Source organism: Pleurodeles waltl, chromosome 10 (genome assembly GCF_031143425.1).
Source record: "Pleurodeles waltl isolate 20211129_DDA chromosome 10, aPleWal1.hap1.20221129, whole genome shotgun sequence".
Classification (NCBI taxonomy): Eukaryota; Metazoa; Chordata; class Amphibia; order Caudata; family Salamandridae; genus Pleurodeles; species Pleurodeles waltl.
The window spans coordinates 67,949,114-67,976,977 of NC_090449.1; the positions used below are offsets into that span (position 1 = coordinate 67,949,114).

Sequence of the window (27,864 nt, forward strand, 5' to 3'; positions counted from 1 at the left end):
AAACTTAAGAAAGACACTGACACGGCCAAAGCTTTGGCCGTGTCAGTGTCTTTCTAAAGTTTTTCTATTGCAGTGTCCACCTCCGGCCCAAACAACTGCTGTCCGTTGAATGGCATATTCAGCACAGCTTGCTGTATCTCTGGTTTAAATCCTGATGTACGCAGCCATGCATGTCTCCTTATTGGTTACTGCTGTGTTGACAGTTCTAGCAGCTGTGTCTGCAGCACCCATTGCTGACCGTATCTGATTATTGGAGGTACTCTGTCCCTCTTCTACCACTTGCTGCCCTCTTTTTTGGAACTCTTTTGGTAAATGTTCAATAAAGTGTTGCATCTCATCCAAATGGGCCCTATCATATCTGGCTAACAAAGCTTGCGAATTTGCAATACGCCACTGGTTTGCTGCCTGTGCCGCCACCCTTTTGCCTGCAGCATCGAATTTTCTACTTTATCTGGAGGTGGTGCATCTCCTAAAGTATGAGAGTTGGCTCTTTTGCGCGCTGCTCCAACTACAACAGAGTCTGGTGATAGCTGTTGTGTGATGTACACTGGGTCTGTTGGTGGCGGTTTATATTTTTTATCTACTCTTGGAGTAATGGCTCTCCCTTTGACAGGCTCCTCAAACACTTGTTTGGAGTGTTTTAGCATTCCAGGTAACATCGGAAGACTCTGATATTGACTGTGTGTAGACGACAGTGTATTAAAAAGAAAGTCGTCTTCAATGGGTTCTGAATGAAGGCTGACATTGTGAAATGCTGCTGCTCTCGATACCACTTGAGCGTAGCCTGTACTATCCTCTGGTGGCGATGGTCTCGCTGGATAGCATTGAGGACTATTATCTGACACTGGTGCGTCATAAAGGTCCCATGCGTCAGGGTCATCTTGACTCATTCCCGTATGAGTTGGGGATTGCATCATTGGTGGTGTGGCTACCGGTGATGGTTGCGGAGAGTGATGTGGGGATGGTGGTGGTGTTACTTGTTTAGCCACCTTTGCGTGTGGCTGTTTGCCCTGGTCTTGGAAGGCAAGTTTACGTTTCATTTTGATTGGAGGAAGAGTGCTGATCTTCCCCGTATCTTTTTGAATAAAGAGCCGCCTTTGTGTGTGATCTGGCTCTATTGTCTCTAATTCTTGTCCAAATCGGTGTGTCTTCATTTGTGAGGACAGTCCTTGTTCCTTTGAATAGGAACTTATTTTCGGTTCCGAGGCCGGATGTTTAGGTACCGAAACCTTTTCGGCTGCAACGAAACCTTCTTTACTTTAGGCGTTGTGCCCTCTCGGTGCCGACCCATTTCGGTGCCGCTGTCTCGATGCCGAATCTTCTCGGAGCCACTCTCTCGGGCCCGAGATTGCTGTGTGCCGGTATCTCGACCAGAGTCGGATGACTTCGACACCAGCTCGCCCTTTTTCGGTGTCGATGGACGGTCACCTATTTTTCGGGTTAAGCCATGGCCTGTTGGCGGTGGCGTCCCCTGGGCTTTAGCGGTCTTCTCTTGAGTTCTTTGTTTCGACGTCTTACTCACGGTTTTCAGCGTTTCTTCGGGATCGATCTCCTCTGAGTCCGAATCCTGGGTGGAGAATGTTTCTTCCTCCTCCTCGAAACGCCCTTGTCCTGTCGGCGTCAACGCCATTTGCAGTCTTCTTGCTCTTCGGTCCCGGAGTGTCTTCCTGGACCGAAACGCTCGACAGGCCTCACAAGTATCCTCCTTGTGTTCTGGTGACAAACACAAGTTACACACCAGGTGTTGATCTGTATATGGATACTTGTTATGGCATTTTGGACAGAAGCGGAATGGGGTCCGTTCCATCAGCCTTGAAGAGACACGTGGCCGGGCCGACCAGGCCCCGACGGGATCAAAAAAAAACCCGAAGGGCCACCGGAGCTCTTCTTAATTCGGTGTCTATCTGTTGTAACTAACCGGATACCGAACGCAAACAATACCGACGATTTTTCCGAGATTCTAACTAACTTTCCGACCCGAAACACGGAGCGAAAAGGAACACGTCCGAACCCGATGGCGGAAAAAAAACAATCTAAGATGGAGTCGACGCCCATGCGCAATGGAGTCGAAATGGGAGGAGTCCCTCGGTCTCGTGACTCAAAAAGACTTCTTCGAAGAAAAACAACTTGTAACACTCCGAGCCCAACACCAGATGGCGGGATGTGCACAGCATGTGTATCTGCAGCTACACATGCCATCGAACATATACATACATACATATATATATCAAACGAAAATATCCACAACGATCGGAGCCAAATGTGGCAATGCTCAGTGCGTTAAAGACAAGTCTCCATCACGCCAGAGAATCGGAATGCAGGTATTTTATTGGGAGAAAAACCCAATGCGTTTCAGAAATTAAGAATACATCCAATGCCAAGAGTCAAATGTAAACAAAATGAAAAAAGGACTAACAAGAAACCCTCCCTGTTCCACACATGAAATGTGTCGGCCATTTTGAAGTGACCAATCCAAACAGAAACCAATACAAATAAATTTCTAAACAAGAAGGTTAATCATCAATGAATAGCTCACCCTTACATATTTCAATATTTGCATGACAAATACCATATAGTATTAGTGCTAAATCAAGGAAATCCTCGTAACCATTTTCCTGATTAATTTATAATGCGCCAAATCCTAATAATTTGTATATTCATGTTAAAAAATATAATACATACTATATGGAAATGAGGCACAAATGCATACATGATTATAAATAATACCAGAAAATAGTGTATTAAATCTAAATGTACTTCACCTATGCCCTTAATCAGCATAGTTCTTATTAAGAAGCCTAATAACTATGAACAGGTACTACCACTTCAAAATCGCCTCAGGTAGCAGGGGGATTATGCAACCTTAAGTGACAGGCTGATTTGTAAAAACTACCACTGTTTTAGACTGATACATGGGACGTCGGAGTGGGTCTTAATTCACCTGGAGAAGGGAGGGCCCCTTCCATTGGACCCAGCCTCTAGAGCATCCAGCCACAATGTACTTTCTCCTCAGACAGATGCCTCGCCGTCTTAAAGTGCACTCACTGACATCACGGCAAATCCAACATTCCTTTGGGAATGGCTGTAGGGTAAGCACCCGAGACTAAACGCATAGTTATCAACTACCTTTTATTTTCACAAGATGAACATTTGACTTAAATATGGAAGCTTCTTAGTCCGGAAGCCTTTTGCTTAAATGGAACAACCGGGTGCAAAATAATCACTAGAAAATTGTCAAACTAAAGAAGTGCTATTAGAGTTTCAGAAAAAAGAATGCATGGTCAAACTAGTTTTAAGGGATCCTATTTTCAATGGTCGAGGCCAGTTTTATGTACTATATTCTGGAACAATGGAGTTCCCATTGGGTTGAATAAAAGGTGAGATTGTTTTGTTTTCTACTGTAACACATATAGAAAACTGCAATGTCCAGCTTTATTTTTTATAGAATGCAATTTGATGCTTTGCAACTTAAACATAACACTTGGTGGTATTTAGTTTAAAAAAAGATAAATTGTGCCTCTGGAGAGCGCTTTGATCTTTCTGAAGTACTAAATTCCACTTCTGGACTGAGATTTTTAGGGTTAATCATTATCAACCAAGAACCCAAGATGAAGAACCAAGGATTATTTTAAGGCTCCTTTCTTAACATAGTGGTTGACTAGCACAAAAGACGTCAATTTATGGAAAAAGTGGGTGTGATAAGACTGATTGAGGAAAATGCCAAAGGGCCCGCAAAGACACTGCCATAAACCAAACAGAACTAATCAGTAGGATTCAGGGGTTTGTTATCTTCAGTAAGTGAGACTGTATTCTTTGTACATATTTTAGCACAAATAGTGAAGCATAACCCTTTGTGGTTCAAGAAAATGATACTCATTCAGGAGCGGACCTCCAGCAGTGAGAGCCGGAATGGCCACCTGCTCCGGCAGTGAAAAAATAAACTTGTCTTCAATGTTGTATGTGACAGACTTTGAAAACAGCCAACCAGTCTTGATATGTGCTATCGTTCCTCTGACATCTTCTGTTCCTTAGGTCATCTTTTTACAAGCTATCACAATAACCTTGAACTCCTCCTCCATTGCTTTTATTTTCAAAATACCTTTCCCATTCTCGCATTTGAAAAGCCGAAATGCCCAAATGGTGATGTTCTATAATTTACAATGTTCATAATAAAAAAAAAATAAAAAAAAAAAAGTTTGGGTTGCAGTACTGGTGTTTCTTGATCCAGCAACAATTTAAAGAATACTACGTATAAAAAATGTATATATATATATATATATATATATATACACATATATATATATACACACACACACACACACACACACACACTTTTTTAAAAAAAATAACATTTGCACTATTCTAAAGGAAGTCTGGAGATACTTACATTATTGGACGGACAGTTCTTAATGTGATGGCCGGGCTTCAAACAGCGATAACATGTGTAGTTTGGAGGTGGAGGACCCAAAGTTTTCTTCTGATAACTGCAAAAAAATAAAATTAGATTATTACCTTTTAAAGAATTTCTACTCAAGTGAAAACGTGAAGCTGCTCCAAAAAAAATAATCTAATTTGGCATTTGAAATACTTACTTGCTGGGATCATATTCATGGCCAGACTGACACATCATAGCTCTAATTTTATCTTCCTCAGAAGCATTGGCTTCAGCCAGATTGGCAGTCTAATAAAAGTAATTGTTTGACACAAAAAATTAGAAAATAAATACATCAAAATTGTCACGCAGATACAAACTGCACTAATTCAATCATGTAAAGAGTAGCGAGATGGGAGACCGAGAAGTCCATCCAAAGATTAAAACATACTGGATATGTGGTGTTGGCAACAAGTTTTTTGGGGGTGGGGAAGACCTTTCAGCCAGGACATGTCAGTGTGCCTGTGCCCTGACTATACACCTGAACAGGTCCGTACCATTGGTAACGGATTCGTTGTCATCTTCACACTGCAAAGCTTGTGGAGAAAAAACAGCAGAAATTTCAGACCCTTTCAGTGGAGCATGTTTAGCTCAAAGTGGCAGACCCAACTACAAGACAACTTAAAAACCTGAAAATTAAGAAATTAAACTGTGTGAGAATGCATGGCCTAAAAAAGTTCGGAAACTTGGAAAAGGTCTGAAAATAGACTAAAACCCATCCAGGACTGAAAGAATGACTTAAGGATCTTTTAAGTCCAGATATTTCAGATTGACCTACGGAGAATAGTGTTTAGTGTGACTACAAAATTGCCTGATCCACTACCATGACTACTAACAAATGGCTTCCCACTCTGCCAACACTGTTCATCTTGTTAACACTACCAGTGTATTGACCTTTAATGTACTATATTAAAAGGCATCTCTTGGTTCTACGCTTGGCTATGACGAAGCCTGCACCTTGGACTCAATCAGACCAAATTCTATGGAGTTGCAATGTCAGAGAGAGTACAGTATAGAGTGAAGAGAGGATAAAATGCTATTTGCTCCATGTATGAAAGCAGCACAAGGTTTAGATTGGTTGCGATTGCAGTATGGCTTTAAAGGAGATAACTTTTGGGTCTCCATAGACAGCTATTAACATGCATTTCTTTAATCACTTTGTCAAGTCTAAGTCGCCTTCCACTAGCACCTTATGCTCTTAATGTCCTATTTTTACCATCAATGAGCTATATTTTAACTAAGTGTTGCAGATGTGAGATCCTTTAAGAGTACAAAAATGGCCAAAGAGAGCAGTTTTAATCATGTAGTTTAAGGACAATGTTTTCAGAGCAAAAATGAGCGTCCAAGGCCATGCCTTGGTCAAGTCTGCTCTTGCACCCACCATTTTCCAGTTGTATAAGACATTTTTGGCATTCGAACACACTATTTGTCTTTTTGGAAATGTGTATTTACATACCTTTACTTTTAGTAAAAATTAAAAGGTGATCAAAAGTAAAACATATTGGGTAGAACTGCTACCTCAGTGCTAACATGTCAAGTATAAGCTTTCATTCACTTGCACAGAGAAGGAAATAGAAAGACAAGCCACATGCTCTATTAAGTTCTTAATCTGGGCAGGGTTGCGAAGTCTCACACCAAGCTACTGTATGATCTGAACATCTGAAAATGTAATATCTAAGACACATAATGATTTACATATGGACATAAATTCAGTTTGTCTGACCAGACACTCCCTCTTATTTTTCCCTTGTAAAATAATGGGAGTTAAAGAATGTGGATCGATTGGGGCATTATATATGAAAATATTTTATATGTCTATATATATAGTCTGAACCTTAAAACCTCAAAAACTACGAACGCATTAACATGAAATCACAAAAGGCATGCTTTCTGGACCAAGATTTTGGTGTAATTCCATTTTGGCTGTATCTGGGTCTAGTTTTCCGGTGGAAAGTTGCACTGGGGAAATGAGTTTTGGGACACCCCTTTTTCTTGAAACCCAGCTTGATGCATGACCCTAAAACGGAGGTGGTGAGTTTTTTTGTTACATTTCGTCAAACAGCAAAGTTATCACCAAACCAAAAATTGTTTTTCCTAATGAAACGTGGTCCTAACTAGAAGTACCCAGTGGCGAATGCCACTGGGCTGGGTGTCGCACAAATATATATTTACACACACACACACACATCTATGGACATCTATCTCAGTATCCAAATAAGTTATTGTTCCTACACGTTTAGACACAATCGCTTGCACTTAAGAACAGGTTTTCATGAGAAATATATTGGCATTGCTTTTCAAGCTGAACGGTCTTCCTCACAGCCAGTGAAATTTACATGCACCATCACCCAGAAAAAAGATTAACCAAACAATAGACATAGAAGTGATACATGTCTACATATGCTCACAAATTTTTAGCTAAATTTAATGACTCAAATAAGGCAAACGCCTGCTAAATAACAAAGGAGCAATAATCAGCATAATTGCATGAATATACAAGTAGCTTGCATATAATTATACTTTTCGGAATATTTAAAGCCTAAGAATGCGTACCACTGTAAAAACATGTAGGCACTCAAAATTATTTGGATTGTGAACGTGACTTGCACTGATTGCTCTGCATTGACTCTACCTGGTGGACGTAACCAGTTCATGCAAGAAATCTCTCTCTCACACACACACATCAGGCCTTGAGAAATCTATTCGCCCACTCGCTCTGGTGAGTTAGATTTCATCAGGATAACCTTTTAAAAATGACTCGCCCATTATGGCAAGCTGATAATTAACAGTTGTTTTGTTCACTCACAAAGTGAGCGATCAAAAGCAATGCCTTTAAATCTTGTTTGTATCTTGTCACATTGCAATGCATTTAGAGACATAGGTCAAAACTCAGTTTGTCTTGTAACATTTACTTTTCTTTCTCTCACTGTGAACTTAGAGGCTTTTTAGTACCGTGAACTGTGTGCTGCACAACGCATGTGAAATGAATGTCGGTAAGATGTCAGGCTGTATTTTTAATGGCATTGAAATAGCCAATATATGTGAACTATACAAACGTTTCAAAATATATTTCAGTAGGTATGTAGGCACATTTATGTAATTTTGTGAGGTGAAAAAAAGATTTTTAAAGGGCAAAAACAAATCTGAACACTTTACTTGGTTATGTACAAATGATAAATGTTTGTTGAAAACATTTCCTAGCACCGTTTATGCACTATATAGTTTCATCAGTAATGTTAGTGGGAAAGTCTGTGGCCATTTCAATGGAAAATATGCTGCCTGTGACAGTGCACTATCATATCATGCTTTAGTAATCTATTTATTAAACGTGAGTTTTTAACCAAGAAGTGATACACTCTTGACCCGACCTTGAAGACAATGCTATTTGGGAACTAAGAAGCAGGTCAGGGGTCATGTGTACCCTATGTGGGATTGATTCTTGGAGCAAACGTTTAGACTATTAAATAAAAAAAAGAGACTGTCCCGCAGAAATGCTGAACTTGCATATTCAAAGGTGCTCTCATATGTGATAACGAAGAAAAAGGTGGCTTCATAAAATAAAATATTTGCCTAGGTTCACACAATTTGACACCAATTTATGTAAAAAAAAAAAAAAAAAAAGAAAATTCATGCGAGTTTATAGCCAGTAAGGCAGAGCAATGGACTAAAAAAAGGATCGGAAAGCTTCAGCGTTAATACTAAATGGAACATAGGTGTACATCTGATAAGGATCTCTTTAATTAGTGCAGTAGTTTGAAGTTTGCTGAGTAAATGCTTTAGAACCACTTTACGACATTATCGTGTGTTTCTGCCATTACAGATGGCAATGTGGATTGGCCTTAGTGTGTAGTTATCACAGTACACTAAAATGACACGTCAAAGATAAATAATGACAAATTCCCAAGAAGCATTAATATTCACTCGAAAAACATTTAAGTCTCCATTCAAACAAATTGTGTTAATTCCCTTCGAGATAAGTGAGTAATTAAGTATGAAGGGCATCAAGCCATCTCCTATATGAAGGGGACACTTTCCAGAATGGTGATTCAATTCATGTAAAGTACAGTTAAGCTATATTAATCTGGAAGCAGTTTTAAAAGCAAAGTAAGAAAAGGTTTGTGCACACGAAACGCGCACGGCTAAGTGTACTTTTACCACTGCGAACAAACTAAACATGTGTCTTGAAAGGCACCTGTTAAGGCCAACATGTTCAGGCTGATGAGGCACTTCCCACACATCTTAAAAACATGAGCTTCTCTTTACAGGAAAGAAAGCAAAGCCATGACATATTTAACAAGTATACATACAATAAAAATTTACACGTTTTAGACAAAAAGTCAATTACCATACAGCATGCTACAAATACTTTTAAGTTCTAAACTTTTAAAAAGGAAGCAATCTGTGTTATTTGTAATACTGAACTATGAAATTCTATATACCTTTGTAAGCTGGGCCAAGGATATGGACGATGAGGAGTCATTGATCTGTTTACAAAAAAAACATTAAACACACATTTTCAAGTTTCACACAGTAAAGCAATGAAATAATTGTCTCCTGCTCCGAAATAAAATACAATTAAAAAAAGGGAGGGTTTTCTTCTGAAGAATGTCCTCGGGGAAATTACAGTTTTGTAAAGTGAGCACTTTTATGAATTGAATCAGATAGATTTTAAGGTGGTTCCCAACGTTCTTCATGCTTCCAGGAGGGGTGAGAAAAGTACATTAGTTTCGCAGCAGTTAGGCACACAGAAAAAAATGACAGCACTAAAAAAAGACCAATGGCCTTGCAGCTCTATTTGAAGAATGTGCAGTACTTCGAGATTGACAACTGTGTTGAACTCCTACTGCAAATGGATGAGTAAAGTGCAAAACAATTTACATAAAAACATGTTTACACAAAAACATACTGCGTAGTGTCGCCGAAGCCAAGGAAATACTAAAGGCTCAATAGACACAGCCTGCTCTTCTGTGCCAAGTAGCATCTGTGAACCCACCAAGCTATTCTCCTTTAAGGCTCATACCACAGCTGGGGACTGCCTTGACGAAGCACAGTAAAATATCTAACGTCGTGAAAAGGAAAATAGGAAGGTTCTAATAAAGAGGGAAGCTCTCAACTCAGACTTTCCTTATAAAAAGTAGGCAGAATGCGCCAAGCAACACTGAACACTACAGTTGCGAAAGAAACGAGTCAGTAGAGTAAATAAACATGAATTTGCAAAGCAATAGGTCTCGCATTCTATTGATTTAGAGCTATTTGCATTGTAAATTCGTAGCTAGACTTTTCTTGCCGCATAAATAGGTCAACCCTGCCTCATAATTTCGTCTTTTCCTGCCAGATAATCCAAGTGGCCCAACATTTAACTAAAGCACTTCCATTTACCTTCTTCCTCCATCTCAAAACCTATTCAATCATAAAAACCTTTGTCAGAAATAAACTTTTGGAATTAGAGGGTAATGCTAAAAACAACATAAAAATATCATTTGGGGCGGATTGGAGTGTGAAAGGAAAGAGTAGGGGATAAAGATGGAGGATAAGTGGTGTAGTAACGGTGTCATGGGCCCTGGAGTAAGAAAGGAAAATGGTTGACCTTAATTTCGGTAGGAAAATACAGCAGTAAGAGTTGAGTGAGTGACACTGCACCTGTTGATAACTAAGCCTCAAGAGAAGGCAATGGGGCAGAAAAAGTGCGCTGAGGGAAAACAGACAAAAAGAAAGAAGGGGTCCCAAAGAAATAAAGGGAAAGAAAGAACAAGAAAATGAAAACTAAGAAGAAATGGAGCAAATGGGTAAGGAAAAGGGGAAGGAAGCATCTAACTAAAGGTAGATGAAAAAATAATGAAGTGTGAAACGAAAGAAAAAATTAACATTAGAGAAAAACAAAGATGGTGAGAAACAAGCAGCGAAAGAATCAGGGCATGTGTGTACTGACAACCACTTTGACACTTTGGGTCCTGACAAGTAACTTGTGGCTTCCACATTCAGACGGGAGAAAGGGGGATTTTACAGTAAAACTTGAATTGACAAAGAAAAACACCAGAGAAAGAAAGTGTAGGAAGTTGGCTCTGTATGTGCTATTTCAAAGTAAGGAATAGCATGCACAGAGTCCAAGGGTTCCCCTTAGAGGTACAATAGTGGTAAAAAGAGATAATACTAATGCTCTATTTTGTGGTAGTGTGGTCGAGCAGTAGGCTTATCCAAGGAGTAGTGTTAAGCATTTGTTGTACATACACAGACAATAAATGAGGTACACACACTCAGAGACAAATCCAGCCAATAGGTTTTGTTATAGAAAAATATCTTTTCTCAGTTTATTTTAAGAACCACAGGTTCAAATTTAACATGTGATATCTTGTTTGAAAGGTATTGCAGGTAAGTACATTAGGAACTTTGAATCATTTCAATTGCATGTATACTTTTCAAGTTATTCACAAATAGCTGTTTTAAAAGTGGACACTTAGTGCAATTTTCACAGTTCCTGGGGGAGGTAAGTTTTTGTTAGTTTTACCAGGTAAGTAAGACACTTACAGGGTTCAGTTCTTGGTCCAAGGTAGCCCACCGTTGGGGGTTCAGAGCAACCCCAAAGTCACCACACCAGCAGCTCAGGGCCGGTCAGGTGCAGAGTCCAAAGTGGTGCCCAAAACGCATAGGCTAGAATGGAGAGAAGGGGGTGCCCCGGTTCCGGTCTCCTTGCAGGTAAGTACCCGCGTCGTCGGAGGGCAGACCAGGGGGGTTTTGTAGGGCACCAGGGGGGACACAAGCCCACACAGAAATTTCACCCTCAGCGGCGCGGGGCGGCCGGGTACAGTGTTAGAACAAGCGTCGGGTTCGCAGTGTTAGTCAATGAGAGATCAAGGGATCTCTTCAGCGCTGCAGGCAGGCAAGGGGGGGCTTCCTCGGGGAAACCGCCACTTGGGCAAGGGAGAGGGACTCCTGGGGGTCACTTCTGCAGTGAAAGTCCGGTCCTTCAGGTCCTGGGGGCTGCGGGTGCAGGGTCTTTTCCAGGCGTCGGGACTTAGGTTTCAGAGAGTCGCGGTCAGGGGAAGCCTCGGGATTCCCTCTGCAGGCGGCGCTGTGGGGGCTCAGGGGGGACAGGTTTTGGTACTCACAGTCGTGGAGTAGTCCGGGGGTCCTCCCTGAGGTGTTGGTTCTCCACCAGCCGAGTCGGGGTCGCCGGGTGCAGTGTTGCAAGTCTCACGCTTCTTGCGGGGAGTTGCAGGGTTCTTTAAAGCTGCTTCTTGAAACAAAGTTGCAGTCTTTTTGGAGCAGGTCCGCTGTCCTCGGGAGTTTCTTGTCGTCGTCGAAGCAGGGCAGTCCTCAGAGGATTCAGAGGTCGCTGGTCCCTTTGGAAGGCGTCGCTGGAGCAGAGTTCTTTGGAAGGCAGGAGACAGGCCGGTGAGTTTCTGGAGCCAAGGCAGTTGTTGTCTTCTGGTCTTCCTCTGCAGGGGTTTTCAGCTGGGCAGTCCTTCTTGTAGTTGCAGGAATCTAATTTTCTAGGGTTCAGGGTAGCCCTTAAATACTAAATTTAAGGGCGTGTTTAGGTCTGGGGGGTTAGTAGCCAATGGCTACTAGCCCTGAGGGTGGGTACACCCTCTTTGTGCCTCCTCCCAAGGGGAGGGGGTCACAATCCTAACCCTATTGGGGGAATCCTCCATCTGCAAGATGGAGGATTTCTAAAAGTTAGAGTCACCTCAGCTCAGGACACCTTAGGGGCTGTCCTGACTGGCCAGTGACTCCTCCTTGTTTTTCTCATTATCTCTCCTGGACTTGCCGCCAAAAGTGGGGGCTGGGTCCAGGAGGCGGGCATCTCCACTAGCTGGAGTGCCCTGGGGCATTGTAACACGAAGCTTGAGCCTTTGAAGCTCACTGCTAGGTGTTACAGTTCCTGCAGGGGGGAGGTGTGAAGCACCTCCACCCAGAGCAGGCTTTGTTTCTGTCCTCAGAGCACAAAGGCTCTCACCGCATGAGGTCAGACACTCGTCTCTCAGCAGCAGGCTGGCACAGACCAGTCAGTCCTGCACTGAACAATTGGGTAAAATACAGGGGGTATCTCTAAGATGCCCTCTGTGTGCATTTTTTAATAAATCCAACACTGGCATCAGTGTGGGTTTATTATTCTGAGAAGTTTGATACTAAACTTCCCAGTATTCAGTGTAGCCATTGTGGAGCTGTGGAGTTCGTTTTTGACAGACTCCCAGCCCATATACTCTTATGGCTACCCTGTACTTACAATGTCTAAGGTTTTGCTTAGACACTGTAGGGGCATAGTGCTCATGCACATATGCCCTCACCTATGGTATAGTGCACCCTGCCTTAGGGCTGTAAGGCCTACTAGAGGGGTGACTTATCTATACCGCATAGGCAGTGTGAGGTTGGCATGGCACCCTGAGGGGAGTGCCATGTCGACTTACTCGTTTTGTTCTCATCAGCACACACAAGCTGGCAAGCAGTGTGTCTGTGCTGAGTGAGGGGTCCCCAGGGTGGAAGAAGATATGCTGCGGCCCTTAGAGACCTTCCCTGGCATCAGGGCCCTTGGTACCAGGGGTACCAGTTACAAGGGACTTACCTGGGTGCCAGGGTTGTGCCAATTGTGGAAACAACTGTACATTTTAGGTGAAAGAACACTGGTGCTGGGGCCTGGTTAGCAGGGTCCCAGCACACTTCTCAGTCAAGTCAGCATCAGTATCAGGCAAAAAGTGGGGGGTAACTGCAACAGGGAGCCATTTCTTTACACAAGCCCCCCCCAGCCCACAGGCCAGGAGACTCAGCCAAAGCTGGGAGAGTCTTCCTAGTCTGTCAGGCGAGGAAGAGTAGAGGAAATAGGCTGGTTTGATGCAGGGCCTACTCTGCCTTACATCCTCCTGTTCAGGTCATTCCCTCTGGGGAACTGACCCACTTCCACAGTGATAGGACCTAGTCTGAACTGCCTCTTGTCTGTGCTTTTTATGTCTTCACCCATTCTCTCTATTTTGGGGTTAGAGGTATCCACCTCTGCTAATCTTATCTTAGCCAGGGTCACCCCTAGCTTACCCAAAGAGGTTACCCAGAGCTGGAGTAACCCCACCATGACCAACAGGGTCAGGGGGCCTAACTTGCTATTTGGCATGGGGTCAGACCACCATGCCAAGGATAGTGCAGCCATAAAGGCTAACACCCAGCAGAGGCCACTGACAGCTATCAGTGCCCAGAACCACACCTTCAGCTCTTCACCTACAAGGGAAGGGGCTAAGTTACAGGCTTCTTTGGGTTCAGGGTGCCTGTCTGCTGTATTAGAGTGGGGGGTTACCACATCTTGTAGTAAACACCCTTCTTCCACTCTTTCTTCTGTTAGCTGAGGAGCCACCCACTCAGGCTTAACAGTTGCCTGACTAGCCAGGACTTCTTGTGGGTCAGGTTGGACTTTTTCAGAGCCACTTTTGGAGTTCTCCCCTACTGGAGCAGAATCTCCTTGGCTTGCTGGAACCTTGGCTAAAGGTTGTCCACCTTTCCTACTCTGTTTCCTTTTCTTTTTCTTCTGGGGCCTACTTGCATTTACTGCAGAGGCAGGCACTCCAGAATCCTTGGGAGAGGACTGGCACTGGACCAGTTCCTCTCTTGGGCTCTGACTAACCTCTGGGTAGTCATTTCCAAGGAGACAATCAAGGGGGAGGTCTGTACTGACTACCACCCTTCTCCAGCTAAAAGTCCCACCCACTTCTATGGGCACAAAAGCCACAGGCCTATCAGTGACCCTGTCTGGGCTAACTCTTACTCTGGCCATCTCACCTGGGATGTACTGGTTTGAGAACACCAGCCTGTCATGCACAATAGTGTGACTGGCACAAGTGTCTCTCAGGGCAGTGGCTGGGATTCCATTCACCAGTAGGTGGTGGAAGTGTCTACTTCCCTCTGGAATCTCCAACTCACCTGTTGGGCCCTTTTTCCAGTTGAAGGCTATGAAGACCTCCTCATCTGAGGAGTCATCCCCAATGGCTACACTGGTCACCCCTGGGATATTGCTAGGGGGTTTGTTTTTGGGACAAGAAGTGTCCTTGGTGTGGTGCCCTGTCTGTTTACAGTTATGGCACCATGCCTTAGTGGCATCCCAGCTCTTACCCTGGTACCCACCTTTGTTTTGGGTTGTGTCTCTGGGCCCACCCACCTGGTCTGGTTTTTGGGGGCCTACAGGGGACTCTTTTTCTTTGTTTCTAGTGTCACCCACTTTCTCCTGGGGAGGCTTTGTAACCCCTTTCTTTTGGTCACCCCCAGTGGAAGTTTTGGTTACCCTAGTCTTGACCCAGTGGTCTGCCTTCTTTCCCAATTCTTGGGGAGAAATTGGACCTAGGTCTACCAGATACTGATGCAACTTTTCATTGAAGCAGTTACTCAAAATGTGTTCTTTCATAAACAAATTATAAAGCCCAACATAGTCATACACTTCATTTCCAGTTACCCAACCATCCAGTGTTTTCACTGAGTAGTCAACATAATCAACCCAGGTCTGGCTCGAGGATTTTTGAGCCCCCCTGAATCTAATCCTATACTCCTCAGTGGAGAATCCAAAGCCCTCAATCAGGGTACCCTTCATGAGGTCATAAGATTCTGCATCTTTTCCAGAGAGTGTGAGGAGTCTATCCCTACACTTTCCTGTGAACATTTCCCAAAGGAGAGCACCCCAGTGAGATTTGTTCACTTTTCTGGTTACACAAGCCCTCTCAAAAGCTGTGAACCATTTGGTGATGTCATCACCATCTTCATATTTTGTTACAATCCCTTTAGGGATTTTCAACATGTCAGGAGAATCTCTGACCCTATTTATGTTGCTGCCACCATTGATGGGTCCTAGGCCCATCTCTTGTCTTTCCCTTTCTATGGCTAGGATCTGTCTTTCCAAAGCCAATCTTTTGGCCATCCTGGCTAACTGGATGTCCTCTTCACCGGAGTTATCCTCAGTGATTTTAGAGTTGTTGGTCCCTCCTGTGAGGGAACCTGCATCTCTGACTATTATTTGTGGAGTCAGGGCTTGAGAAGCCCTGTTCTCCCTAAGTAGGACTGGAGGGGGGGAATTTCCCTCCAAGTCACTATCTTCATCCTCTGTGTTGCCATCCTCAGAGGGGTTGGCTTTTTCAAACTCTGCCAAAAGCTCCTGGAGCTGTACTTTGGTAGGTTTGGAGCCCATTGTTATTTTCTTTAGTTTACAGAGTGACCTTAGCTCTCTCATCTGTAGATGGAGGTAAGGTGTGGTGTCGAGTTCCACCACATTCACATCTGTGCTAGACATTATGCTTCTAAAAGTTGGAATACTTTTTAAGAAACTAAAACTGGTTCTAGAATCTAATTCAAACTTTTAACAAACTTTTTAAACTCTAAAAGAAATGCTAACGGGGACTAACACAAGGCCCTAGCAGGACTTTAAGAATTTAGAAAACTTTTCAAATTGCAAAAATCAATTTCTAATGACAATTTTGGAATTTGTCGTGTGATCAGGTATTGGCTGAGTAGTCCAGCAAATGCAAAGTCTTGTACCCCACCGCTGATCCACCAATGTAGGAAGTTGGCTCTGTATGTGCTATTTCAAAGTAAGGAATAGCATGCACAGAGTCCAAGGGTTCCCCTTAGAGGTACAATAGTGGTAAAAAGAGATAATACTAATGCTCTATTTTGTGGTAGTTTGGTCGAGCAGTAGGCTTATCCAAGGAGTAGTGTTAAGCATTTGTTGTACATACACAGACAATAAATGAGGTACACACACTCAGAGACAAATCCAGCCTATAGGTTTTGTTATAGAAAAATATCTTGTCTTAGTTTATTTTAAGAACCACAGGTTCAAATTTAACATGTAATATCTTGTTTGAAAGGTATTGCAGGTAAGTACATTAGGAACTTTGAATCATTTCAATTGCATGTATACTTTTCAAGTTATTCACAAATAGCTGTTTTAAAAGTGGACACTTAGTGCAATTTTCACAGTTCCTGGGGGAGGTAAGTTTTTGTTAGTTTTACCAGGTAAGTAAGACACTTACAGGGTTCAGTTCTTGGTCCAAGGTAGCCCACCGTTGGGGGTTCAGAGCAACCCCAAAGTCACCACACCAGCAGCTCAGGGCCGGTCAGGTGCAGAGTCCAAAGTGGTGCCCAAAACGCATAGGCTAGAATGGAGAGAAGGGGGTGCCCCGGTTCCGGTCTCCTTGCAGGTAAGTACCCGCGTCGTCGGAGGGCAGACCAGGGGGGTTTTGTAGGGCACCGGGGGGGACACAAGCCCACACAGAAATTTCACCCTCAGCGGCGCGGGGGCGGCCGGGTGCAGTGTTAGAACAAGCGTCGGGTTCGCAGTGTTAGTCAATGAGAGATCAAGGGATCTCTTCAGCGCTGCAGGCAGGCAAGGGGGGGCTTCCTCGGGGAAACCTCCACTTGGGCAAGGGAGAGGGACTCCTGGGGGTCACTTCTGCAGTGAAAGTCCGGTCCTTCAGGTCCTGGGGGCTGCGGGTGCAGGGTCTTTTCCAGGCGTCGGGACTTAGGTTTCAGAGAGTCGCGGTCAGGGGAAGCCTCGGGATTCCCTCTGCAGGCGGCGCTGTGGGGGCTCAGGGGGGACAGGTTTTGGTATTCACAGTCGTGGAGTAGTCCGGGGGTCCTCCCTGAGGTGTTGGTTCTCCACCAGCCGAGTCGGGGTCGCCGGGTGCAGTGTTGCAAGTCTCACGCTTCTTGCGGGGAGTTGCAGGGTTCTTTAAAGCTGCTTCTTGAAACAAAGTTGCAGTCTTTTTGGAGCAGGTCCGCTGTCCTCGGGAGTTTCTTGTCGTCGTCGAAGCAGGGCAGTCCTCAGAGGATTCAGAGGTCGCTGGTCCCTTTGGAAGGCGTCGCTGGAGCAGAGTTCTTTGGAAGGCAGGAGACAGGCCGGTGTGTTTCTGGAGCCAAGGCAGTTGTTGTCTTCTGGTCTTCCTCTGCAGGGGTTTTCAGCTGGGCAGTCCTTCTTGTAGTTGCAGGAATCTAATTTTCTAGGGTTCAGGGTAGCCCTTAAATACTAAATTTAAGGGCGTGTTTAGGTCTGGGGGGTTAGTAGCCAATGGCTACTAGCCCTGAGGGTGGGTACACCCTCTTTGTGCCTCCTCCCAAGGGGAGGGGGTCACAATCCTAACCCTATTGGGGGAATCCTCCATCTGCAAGATGGAGGATTTCTAAAAGTTAGAGTCACCTCAGCTCAGGACACCTTAGGGGCTGTCCTGACTGGCCAGTGACTCCTCCTTGTTTTTCTCATTATCTCTCCTGGACTTGCCGCCAAAAGTGGGGGCTGGGTCCAGGAGGCGGGCATCTCCACTAGCTGGAGTGCCCTGGGGCATTGTAACACGAAGCTTGAGCCTTTGAAGCTCACTGCTAGGTGTTACAGTTCCTGCAGGGGGGAGGTGTGAAGCACCTCCACCCAGAGCAGGCTTTGTTTCTGTCCTCAGAGAGCACAAAGGCTCTCACCGCATGAGGTCAGACACTCGTCTCTCAGCAGCAGGCTGGCACAGACCAGTCAGTCCTGCACTGAACAATTGGGTAAAATACAGGGGGTATCTCTAAGATGCCCTCTGTGTGCATTTTTTAATAAATCCAACACTGGCATCAGTGTGGGTTTATTATTCTGAGAAGTTTGATACTAAACTTCCCAGTATTCAGTGTAGCCATTATGGAGCTGTGGAGTTCGTTTTTGACAGACTCCCAGCCCATATACTCTTATGGCTACCCTGTACTTACAAAGTCTAAGGTTTTGCTTAGACACTGTAGGGGCATAGTGCTCATGCACATATGCCCTCACCTATGGTATAGTGCACCCTGCCTTAGGGCTGTAAGGCCTACTAGAGGGGTGACTTATCTATACTGCATAGGCAGTGTGAGGTTGGCATGGCACCCTGAGGGGAGTGCCATGTCGACTTACTCGTTTTGTTCTCATCAGCACACACAAGCTGGCAAGCAGTGTCTCTGTGCTGAGTGAGGGGTCCCCAGGGTGGCATAAGATATGCTGCGGCCCATAGAGACCTTCCCTGGCATCAGGGCCCTTGGTACCAGGGGTACCAGTTACAAGGGACTTACCTGGGTGCCAGGGTTGTGCCAATTGTGGAAACAACTGTACATTTTAGGTGAAAGAACACTGGTGCTGGGGCCTGGTTAGCAGGGTCCCAGCACACTTCTCAGTCAAGTCAGCATCAGTATCAGGCAAAAAGTGGGGGGTAACTGCAACAGGGAGCCATTTCTTTACAGAAAGGAAGAAAGATCTAAAAACATAAATTAAAATAAAAGTGAAAGGACGCATACAGAGTCAAAGGAAAGAAAAGGTTAAAAAAAGACGCTGAATGAAGGGAAGAGAAATAAGTGAAAGAATGAACACCTAATGAAAAAAGAGGAACAAAACACGAAAAATAACTTCGTTTTTGCGAGTTTGAAAAAGAGGGGGGAGAAGGTATAAACAGTTGAAAGAAAGATGGAAAGAGAGAAGTGGGGAAGAAACATTGAGAGTAAACAGAGTAAATGAAAGAACGGAGTGGGATAGGTGAAAGACCCCTCCCAAATAAAGATGGCAGCTAAGAATTGATTTAATCGCACCCCCCTTCCACGTCCTCAAACAGAAGTCAAGGTGAGGAACTGCAGGGGCACTCCAGGACAGGAGGCGCATTAGCAGAGTTGTATGTGAACCCGAATACAGCAATTCTGGGGCACTTCAGATCAGCACTGGGATGTAGACAGTGCTGGAATAACAAAGGCAGAGGGTGATGAATGAGAAACAGAGTACTGTATAATTCCAGGTATTGGAATAATGGGGTGCTGCAGGTTAGGGTTAAGGTGCACTGACAGTTTTATGTGGGCTGCAGACCTGGAATAGTGACAGGCACACAAGGTCAGAAGTGAGGTATGTTGATGGAGCTATATGTGTAATCTAGTACTGGGGTGTCAGTGTTTCAGTGTGTTAACCTGGAGGTTCCAAAGTGAAACTGCGAGTGGGGCCCAGTATGGGAGTGGCATTGCCTCTGAATCAAAGAAGGGAGGAGTCCTGCACAGGGCATATGTGTGAGCCTTAGCACTGGGAAGAAATGTGCACTGAATGTTAAAACTGATGGATTCTGGCGGAGCTGCGATGGTTCACATCAACAGTTGGGGTGGATGTTAGACTTAAAGTGCACTGGCTGAGCTGCTTTGCTCTTTTGGGTCCAGTACTGGCTTGGCCGTAGTACTGAATATTAGAACTGCGCTGCTGCAATGGAACTGTATGTGAGCGGGGTTCCAGTATAGGAAAGGAAGTGGCCTCGCCGGGATGAAATTGAGGTGCAGTGATGGAGCTGAGTCCAAGGTCCTAGTACTGGACCAGCAGTGTGTACTGCCTGCAAGAACTGAGGTGCTCTGGAAGACAGCGTGTGCGGGGTTCCTGGCACAGCTGAGGGCTTGGAATGGGTGAACTGGTGGAGCTGCAACTGAGGTCAAAGTACTGTAGCAGCAGAGTGACTGCAAGAACAGAGGTGCTCTGGCGGACAATGTGTGTGGGGCTCCTGGCACTGGCACGGCTTAGGGCTTTGAGTATGTGAACTGAGGTGCATTGATTCAGCTGCGAGCAGGAGTCCAGTATCGGTCAGAAGTGGGCACTGTCTCCAAGGATTGCAGAGCCCTGGTAGAGCTGGGTGCCTAGGTTATAAGCAATTACAAGCGATTCTCTGTCCTTGCTCTAAGCACACAGGCAGGCACACTTGGTAAAGAAAATCCAAGCCAAGGAAGGGCGTGAGCCAGGCAGCTGAGAGGATGCAAATGTGACCAAGATAACAGCCTGATTTATAGCCTTGTTTACAGCTAAGCTCAGAGGAAGAATGCTCTGCAAATGAAAAGGGAAGCATCGCTAAACAGGAGCAGGAAACAAAAAACAAAACTAAAAAAAACAAAAACAAAAAAAGTCCTACAGGCCAGATAAACAGGACAAAGCATCTTTATACAGTAGTTGGTCCCTGCTGCCACACAGTAGGAGGGACAAAGAGGCATGACTGAGGACTAGCAAGCAAGTATTTTTAAAGCACACAAACTAAAAATTGAAATAGCTGGAAGCCCACAGAAGTAGTATACTTAAAAGTATACAAGAGGTCGTACACTTACCCTCAACCTAAAAACTACTTAAGAAAGAGTAGATCAAAACTATGTTAGAAAGGGCACTGCGATAAACAATACCTTAAGGGATGCAACAGCAAACTCTACATTAAATATAACCGTAGCAAAAACACGAAGGAGGAACATTGAACACTATCCAAAGCAAAATCGATGCACGACCAAGGACTGCAAGCGGAGCTGAAGCAGAGTGCTATCTAAAACAGAAGGCGAGGACATCAGAAGCAACGGATTGCCAGTCCTTCTCCAGGAGCAGGGTGCTATCATGGTTTCAAAGGGCAGTGTGCGAGCTAGCATTGATACCAACGCTGCACGGGTAATGCAGTATACAGTACTGAACACTCCTCAGCAGAGGCACTGTGGTTATCGTCATTAATTTAGAATCAATGCAGTGATGAATAGTGTATCATCTAACACTGAACATTACCCTCAACAGGTGTACTTCGCTACCCATTCATATACCATCTCAGGGGAAGTCATGACCTGTCCAACATGGAGTACAACCTTAGCAGAAACACTGTGCTAACCATAAGCAGCACTTTCTCAGTACGAGTACTTCAATGAAACAATGAACAATACCAACATGAAACGCTTTCAGAAGATGCAATGTATAAAATTCATGCCCACTACCAACATGTCTGCCTCTCAAAAAAATCTGGATCAAAGCAGACAATGTCCAGAAATTAGAGGAACTTGCAGATACTTTGAACTAAGTTGCTGCTCAACAGCAGAGTATTCCTAGGAAGATCCATTTATGAAACCTGTTTATAAATACTTATTTGGATGACTGCAGGTCTGCCTAATCTCGGTCGATCACAGGCACATTTTTCTAACGTCAGGCGAAAGATTCCCACAATGGTCATGGTGTTCTGAATCAAAGATTAGACTTGCTTTACTGACCGCAGAAGGACAAAAATTCAGCAGGCTCTACTGAGCTTCGACTCTAACATAAGGGCAACATCTGAAGGCAGATGATCAATCCAACAAGCTACCTCGACATCTTTTTTATTCAGCACTACCTCAGTGAAACACGCACATCTATCGGTAATAAACCAATTTGTATGTACTGCCCGATTAAGGCCACCTTGCTACCCAATATGAACACACTGTAATATCAAATTTGTTAGGAAACACTACTCTGCCTCAGTATCTGCACTTTGCTTTGCACCACTACCTCCACGAGGGTAAGCTATGGTTCCAAACATAATACAAGCCTCAACATTTGCACTGTGATAAATAATACTACTGAAAAGGCCAAAACGTTTGGTAAGCATTGTACACTGCCATAACTCGTGCACCATGCGACTTAACTGCTCACTTGATCTGGGTTCCCGAATATTGCACACTACCCGACAACACAACTAGACACTAAACAATGGACATTTTAACTTGTGGATGGTTTCAAACACTGCATAAACAGGTTTGCTGTACAACTAAACACTCCACCATGTCACATATACCATGCTACTAACACTGCCTCAAAATAATCACTGCCACCTAACATATGACACTGTCTTAACATATACACAATACTGTCTAGCCAACTACTCATGGCACTTCAGTCAAGACTGCAAACTACACATCTATCACTGACAAGAGACTTTTGAAAAAGGTGTTTACTGGAAATTTCAAAATCAAAGACTGTCTGATTTATCCAAAAGGGGAAGTGCAAACCAGTGCGCCCTCCCCCAGTTAAAAGGCTCACAATGCAGGGACAACAAACACTTAAACAATAGACATGGAAATCTGCATTACCGTTCCAAAAAACGGGTATATGACAGAACACTTGACAAAGTTAGCCCATAACTAAAATACACCCACAGAAACATTGAAGCCACACAAGTCGCGCCCCCACCCTCTTTCAATACACCCAGATTAACCCCTCCACATTGTTTGGGCGCTCATTCTAGCTGCTGAAGACACACCAGAATACTAAAGGTTTTTGTCACCAAGATAAAAATATATTCACTAGCAAGTGGGCTGATGGCCAACAGCTAGAAGAAATCTGTAATTTTCTCACTACGGACAAAGTACTTATCTCTGGGAGCACCGTGGGTAGGTCTGTGCTCTGCCACAGTAATATATCAAATAAGGACTCAATCACTCGTATTCAGGGATGTTATATATCTCACAGAACTAAGACAGCTGTGACTGATGCACTGTATCAGAACCCAGCTTTTAAGTAAAGTTAACCACTCTACTCACCACCTGTTGTCTACTTCCACAAGAGGTTTAATTACTTTATTTGTGAAACCCTGAAGGGGAAAAAAAAAAAAAAAACAGGACCGCTCTTGTCAGTATATCTTGAACAGGGTCTCAACTTTTTTTTAATTTTTTTTTTTATTGTGGACTGAGCACCCTAAGAAACGGGTCTTATCCACCACCTCAGATTCCTAGGAAGAAAAAAAAAAAACTGAATCTTCCCCAGCAACAAAAACTACTCTCATTGGTACAAACAGAAAACACAATTATTTGGTTAACTGCTTTGCCAAGAGTAACGATCACTCTAGAGAGTTATGGATGAAATGGAGAGGCTGCTAAGTCAATAATGGCCTTAAAGGGCTACGCTGTAGGCACTACAATGGGAACCATAAGACTACCCAACATTTCTGGCTCTGGAGTGACTGGTAAAAAAAGAATCTGAGCAATACTGGGATCATGAGAAATTTCAATGAACACTCAACAGATCAAAATTGTCCTACAAATTATCGTGAAACTGAAGGCTCTCCAATTAATACCCAAAGCATCTTTTCCACCTTATAGGAAGCAGCTTTTAGGTGTCTCTCGATCTCCAAGCTAAACTAAGTCAATTTTCACATCAAGGCTCATAATTTGCCAAACCTCAAACCTCCAGTCTAATATCACTGGGCTATTTCCTGTTGTGATGCTTTAAAACAATCTCTGGTCTACACTACTTGCTCCTAACAATGAAAAGTAAAGGCCATTCAAGATAAGTGGGTGAAGATTACCAAACTGATCAAACTGTCCAATACTGGCCACCAAGATACTTTTGTTCTTTAACTCAATCTACCCAGTGTCCTGATTTGGATGTTGAATAAGAGGTAAACTATTCCTGGTAAAAAGACCTTTCTTCTTGCCTACTCATGTTTTGACTACCAACTTTAGCTCTCAGAATCCCCTCCAGAAATTCATCATAATAGTTGTACAACTGGTTGCTTCATCACAGATAGCGGGGAACCTTCAAAGCAAAAAGCATTTGTTCTCAACTACTCAAATTAAAGATGCAAAATGTGTCTCAGTGCAGTGTGAAAAATTACTCACCTGTAAAAACTGTTCTCAAGTTAAGAGAATCCTCAGAGGCATATCTTTGAATAAGTACCATCTATCAGGATAGACTTTGAATCCTCCCCAATTTTTAATTTCTAGCCCACCCAATTTTTCACCCCAAGAAACTGCACAATAAAATATAAAGCTGCATCATACTCTTAAGTTTTAGCTTCACGGATACCCCCTCAAGACCATGTGTCAGCCCCAGGCAGAAATAATTTAGTTTTTTCCCACTAATCGCATACCGAGCCAAAACGACTATTACGGTATAATGGACAAGTGAGTTATGAATCTGGGGAGGATTATCTTGGAGAAGGATAAAGTTACTGTACTGATCTACATTCTTTCCAATTACGAATTTGTAGGTAGCCTTGTATGACTTAATATACAGCTCTACTCTCTGACAAAGTGTATGCATACATCCTTGCCAGTTCTCTACTTAAGAAATAAAATCCCTATCTGTACATATTTTTAATCATGGAGGAGGTGCAAAGGTTTGGGGAAGGCCACAAATTACTGGAAATAGCAGATGAACTAAGTTAAATAACTACCATGAAGGTATGCCAATTCTGACAACTTGTTGGTAGATGGCATTGCATTTCGAAATGAAAAATGTGTCTAGGCAGCACTGGACAGCTTTGACATAGCAAACAGGTCACCTGGAACTTCATGAACAAATGTTAATACTTGGAATAAACCTTGACAGTACGTTTGGCAGAATGTATTTGAGGTGCACCATATAACAATGCTGTAGGCTTATTCATCCAGCTATTGTGTTGGTTCATGGATTACTTTCTCAGGCCTTTGACTTCAGGTGCTACTGCTGAAGGTGCATGGATAGACTGGAGTTTATGGTCTTTGCTGCAGTGTCCAAGTTCTAGACAACAGCAGCTTTCCTTTAGCAGATGCTTCTAATCCTCCTCTGCAACGTTTGGAAGAGAGAGGCTTTACAAGACCAACTCATGTTTGAGAATGAAACCATAGCTCACCCTGATGGCACTGACACTGTAGTGTGGTCAGTTTTATGTATCCTTTGCGCGTTAGCTTCAGGCTTTTAGGAATTGTGCACTTTGCCCTGGATGTATTTTATTCCTTTGCTCGCAGCTTAGAGCCTATGTGCACTTTGCTCTAAATGCTTTTTATTCGGCTTCGTACTGTTATTTTTCAAATAACCAATTCTACGGTTTTGTTTTATTTTTATATCACACTGTTTAGCCTACTTCAGCACTGGAGTCCTCAATAACACATTCTTGTTCACTCTGTGCTTCAGTCAAGGATACAGTCTGGTACATTGCCGATAGACGTGGTAGGAGTTTAGTCTTTGGCATTCTTGCGTAGGGACATTTTGTGATCACACCGACATGTTAGTTATAAAAACACTTCCTTGTCCCAATACACGAGAGGGAGATTCCGACCAGGGAACCACAACTAGACGCTGACTGCCTTGTTGCAGATGCTGAACCAGATCACAGGCCTTTGCTCAGGTATGAGGGTTTCTGGCTTCCCGGGGAATCTGAAAGGCAAGTTAGAAGCTTAACATGCTGTGCTCGAAATAGAATTAGCTGAGAGAGAGTAGAAATTATTGACACCAGGATAGCGTTATTCTTATGTTTCACTCTCCTCGTGACTATTTCAATCCTACTGTGTTGTATGGTTCTGGTTATTGCGGCTCACGCCTTAATATCTAAAATGTAGTTTTATTAAAACAATCTATAAAACTCAAACTGCCTTTGTCATTTGTATATGAGATCACACTGTAAATGAGAGAGCTGGTTTGGAGCTGAGTGACCACGACTTCCCTGAGAAGTTCCAAAGATGTCATGCGCTCGGCTGCCCAATCGTCCCTTCCCCTTGGGAGAGATGAGGCACTGCTAGTTAGCCGGAGCAAAACCGGATTCAGGGTGACAGAGGTCCTTCCGACTCAGTCCCCCACACCATGAACGATCCTGCTGCCTAGAAATCCAGTAGTCTCATTTAGGATAATGAGAGCCCAAGCAACAACATGCTCCTATTTTGAGAAGAGAACACTAGACTGGCACATTATCTTGCTGATGATCTGCAGACACTTGACCTTTATTTCATACTTGTGATGGAAACAGTTACTCTACCCCTTTGGAAAGCCACCAATACATAGTGAGCAGGGACAGTGCTAACAACTGTGTTAATTGAAGGTCTGGAATTTTCTGAATAAAGGCTTTAGATGGGTGGCTAAGAGAAAGCTTTCACAGAACGCTTGAGCCAGCTCAAGAATCAGAGGCTTAAGATGCCCACAAACAGCAGATGGTACTGGAGCCTCAGCTAGCAACGCTTTCAAAGTTTTGAACATGATTGCATGTTAGCACCTGACTGGATGCAGCTCCTCATGGTTACCAGCAGTAAACACCTGAGCCATGCCAAAGTCAGTATTCAAATATGATTCAAATATCCCCACCAAGCTCTCTTGCATGTAGCAACTTTGCACTCTCAGAATTTAAAGTAGTCCCACTTGATCCGGAAGAGCAAGAAGTTGAAACCTTTGGCTCAACAGAAGGGCAGATGTTCAACAACTTGTCTTGAGGCTCCTGGCTGGGCAGATTCAGGAGAACATGATTTGTCTTACATGGATCTACTACAAGTGTAAGGCAGAGCCAAGCAGGACAGAATTGCGGTAAGACAGGCCAACCTCTTACCAGAAGAAACTGCAGATAGCTGTGCTGATCCATCAGGCAAAGTAGCAACAACTCCTGCTAATTCAGAAACTAGACTACAAGAGAAGCTGGTTGAGTTGTATGCTTCTTGATACAGAGTGCTCCAGCACACAGAAACAACATCCTAACTGGAATGATGCAACTGGTGAGGGGATTGGTGCCTCAGCTTTTCTCCTATTTTACTGCAGTTAAAGTGGTGTGCTATAATACTGGAGAACAGTTCCCATTTTGCTACTCTGACTTAGACACTATATTCTGAGTAGTACCCTCATTCTCAACTGCCCCCTGAACAGCACGGAAGGTGGGCTCAACCCAGTTGGGTATAGCTGATTATTTTGTGGGTTGGAGCAGGTGACTATGAACATTGGTAAAGTAGAGAATTACTGGCAGTTGAGAAAGGAGCATATTTGTGTTTGTAGATAAATGCAACAGATAGTTGTTGACAGGAGGTTGAAGAGATAAAGCAGAATATTGTCAAGTGGAAGAAATGCCAAATGACTGAGGTGAAAAAATAAAAAACTAAGTAGATTAGCTACAGATGGTCAAATTCAAAACACAAGTACTACACTCACAATAATGCTTGCAGAACACCACAGTGAGGACATCAGGGATTGCACTGCACATTTCAGGGTATATTTTTGAATTCTTTCGATGACCATTTTTATTTTGAAACACTTCAATGGATCCAAGACCTTTACAATGAAAAACATTTACTGTACATTTTTCACTGTAGATAATATTTAAACTGACAGTCCACTATCATCTGGTTATGGGTTTACAATTTCATTGACAAGGAATGAGACCGTCTTAGAGTAGATAGTATCTCGATTTCTATGGAAATGAGAATACATTGAGATTTATGAAGTGCCAGTGAGTCTATACAACCATTATTTTTGTTGGAAACCACATGAAAGTAAGGATTACAAGATCACAAAACAAGTAGATGCTGCCATCATTTTCATTATCTATAGGTAAGCATTTTTATTAAGGTTCTAACAGCAACAGTATTGACAAGTTTGACTGGTTATCTTATTGCCAAATGAACGTGCTTACTTGCATACTCTGACTAGCACAGTGGTGCCTACAAGCCACCAGTGCACACCAAAACGTTCCACGGCTGGGAATAGTGTGACGTTGCTTGAAAAATTCCAGCCCATCCTTTTCCTTATACCGTCTTAGAAAGTGCTCTGAAGGGGAACTTAAGTTTATCTGAATAGCACTGTGTGGAAATCAACATCGTTTTCAGTGTTTCAATGCTTAAGACGTTGAGCCTTTCGAACAAAGGCAGACAGTTACACACCATTCTGACAGAGCAGCTCAAATACCTCTGTTCTTTAGAACAGCAAAATGGCATGACCAAATCCCCCA

At 43.5% G+C, this 27,864-nt stretch overlaps 1 protein-coding gene across 2 annotated transcripts in view; it reads right to left on the reverse strand.

Annotated features, from left to right (window-relative positions):
• The window catches only part of RBBP6 (RB binding protein 6, ubiquitin ligase), a 388,917-nt gene that overhangs the window by 313,817 nt on the left and 47,236 nt on the right, over nucleotides 1-27,864 (reverse strand). For both annotated transcript variants that reach the window (XM_069209694.1, XM_069209695.1), the window contains exons 4-6: nucleotides 8,872-8,916; nucleotides 4,593-4,681; nucleotides 4,388-4,484 (exon numbers count right to left, since the gene is read on the reverse strand). In XM_069209694.1, coding sequence (XP_069065795.1) covers nucleotides 4,388-4,484; nucleotides 4,593-4,681; nucleotides 8,872-8,916 — 231 coding nt within the window. The remainder of the gene's footprint in view (nucleotides 1-4,387; nucleotides 4,485-4,592; nucleotides 4,682-8,871; nucleotides 8,917-27,864) is intronic.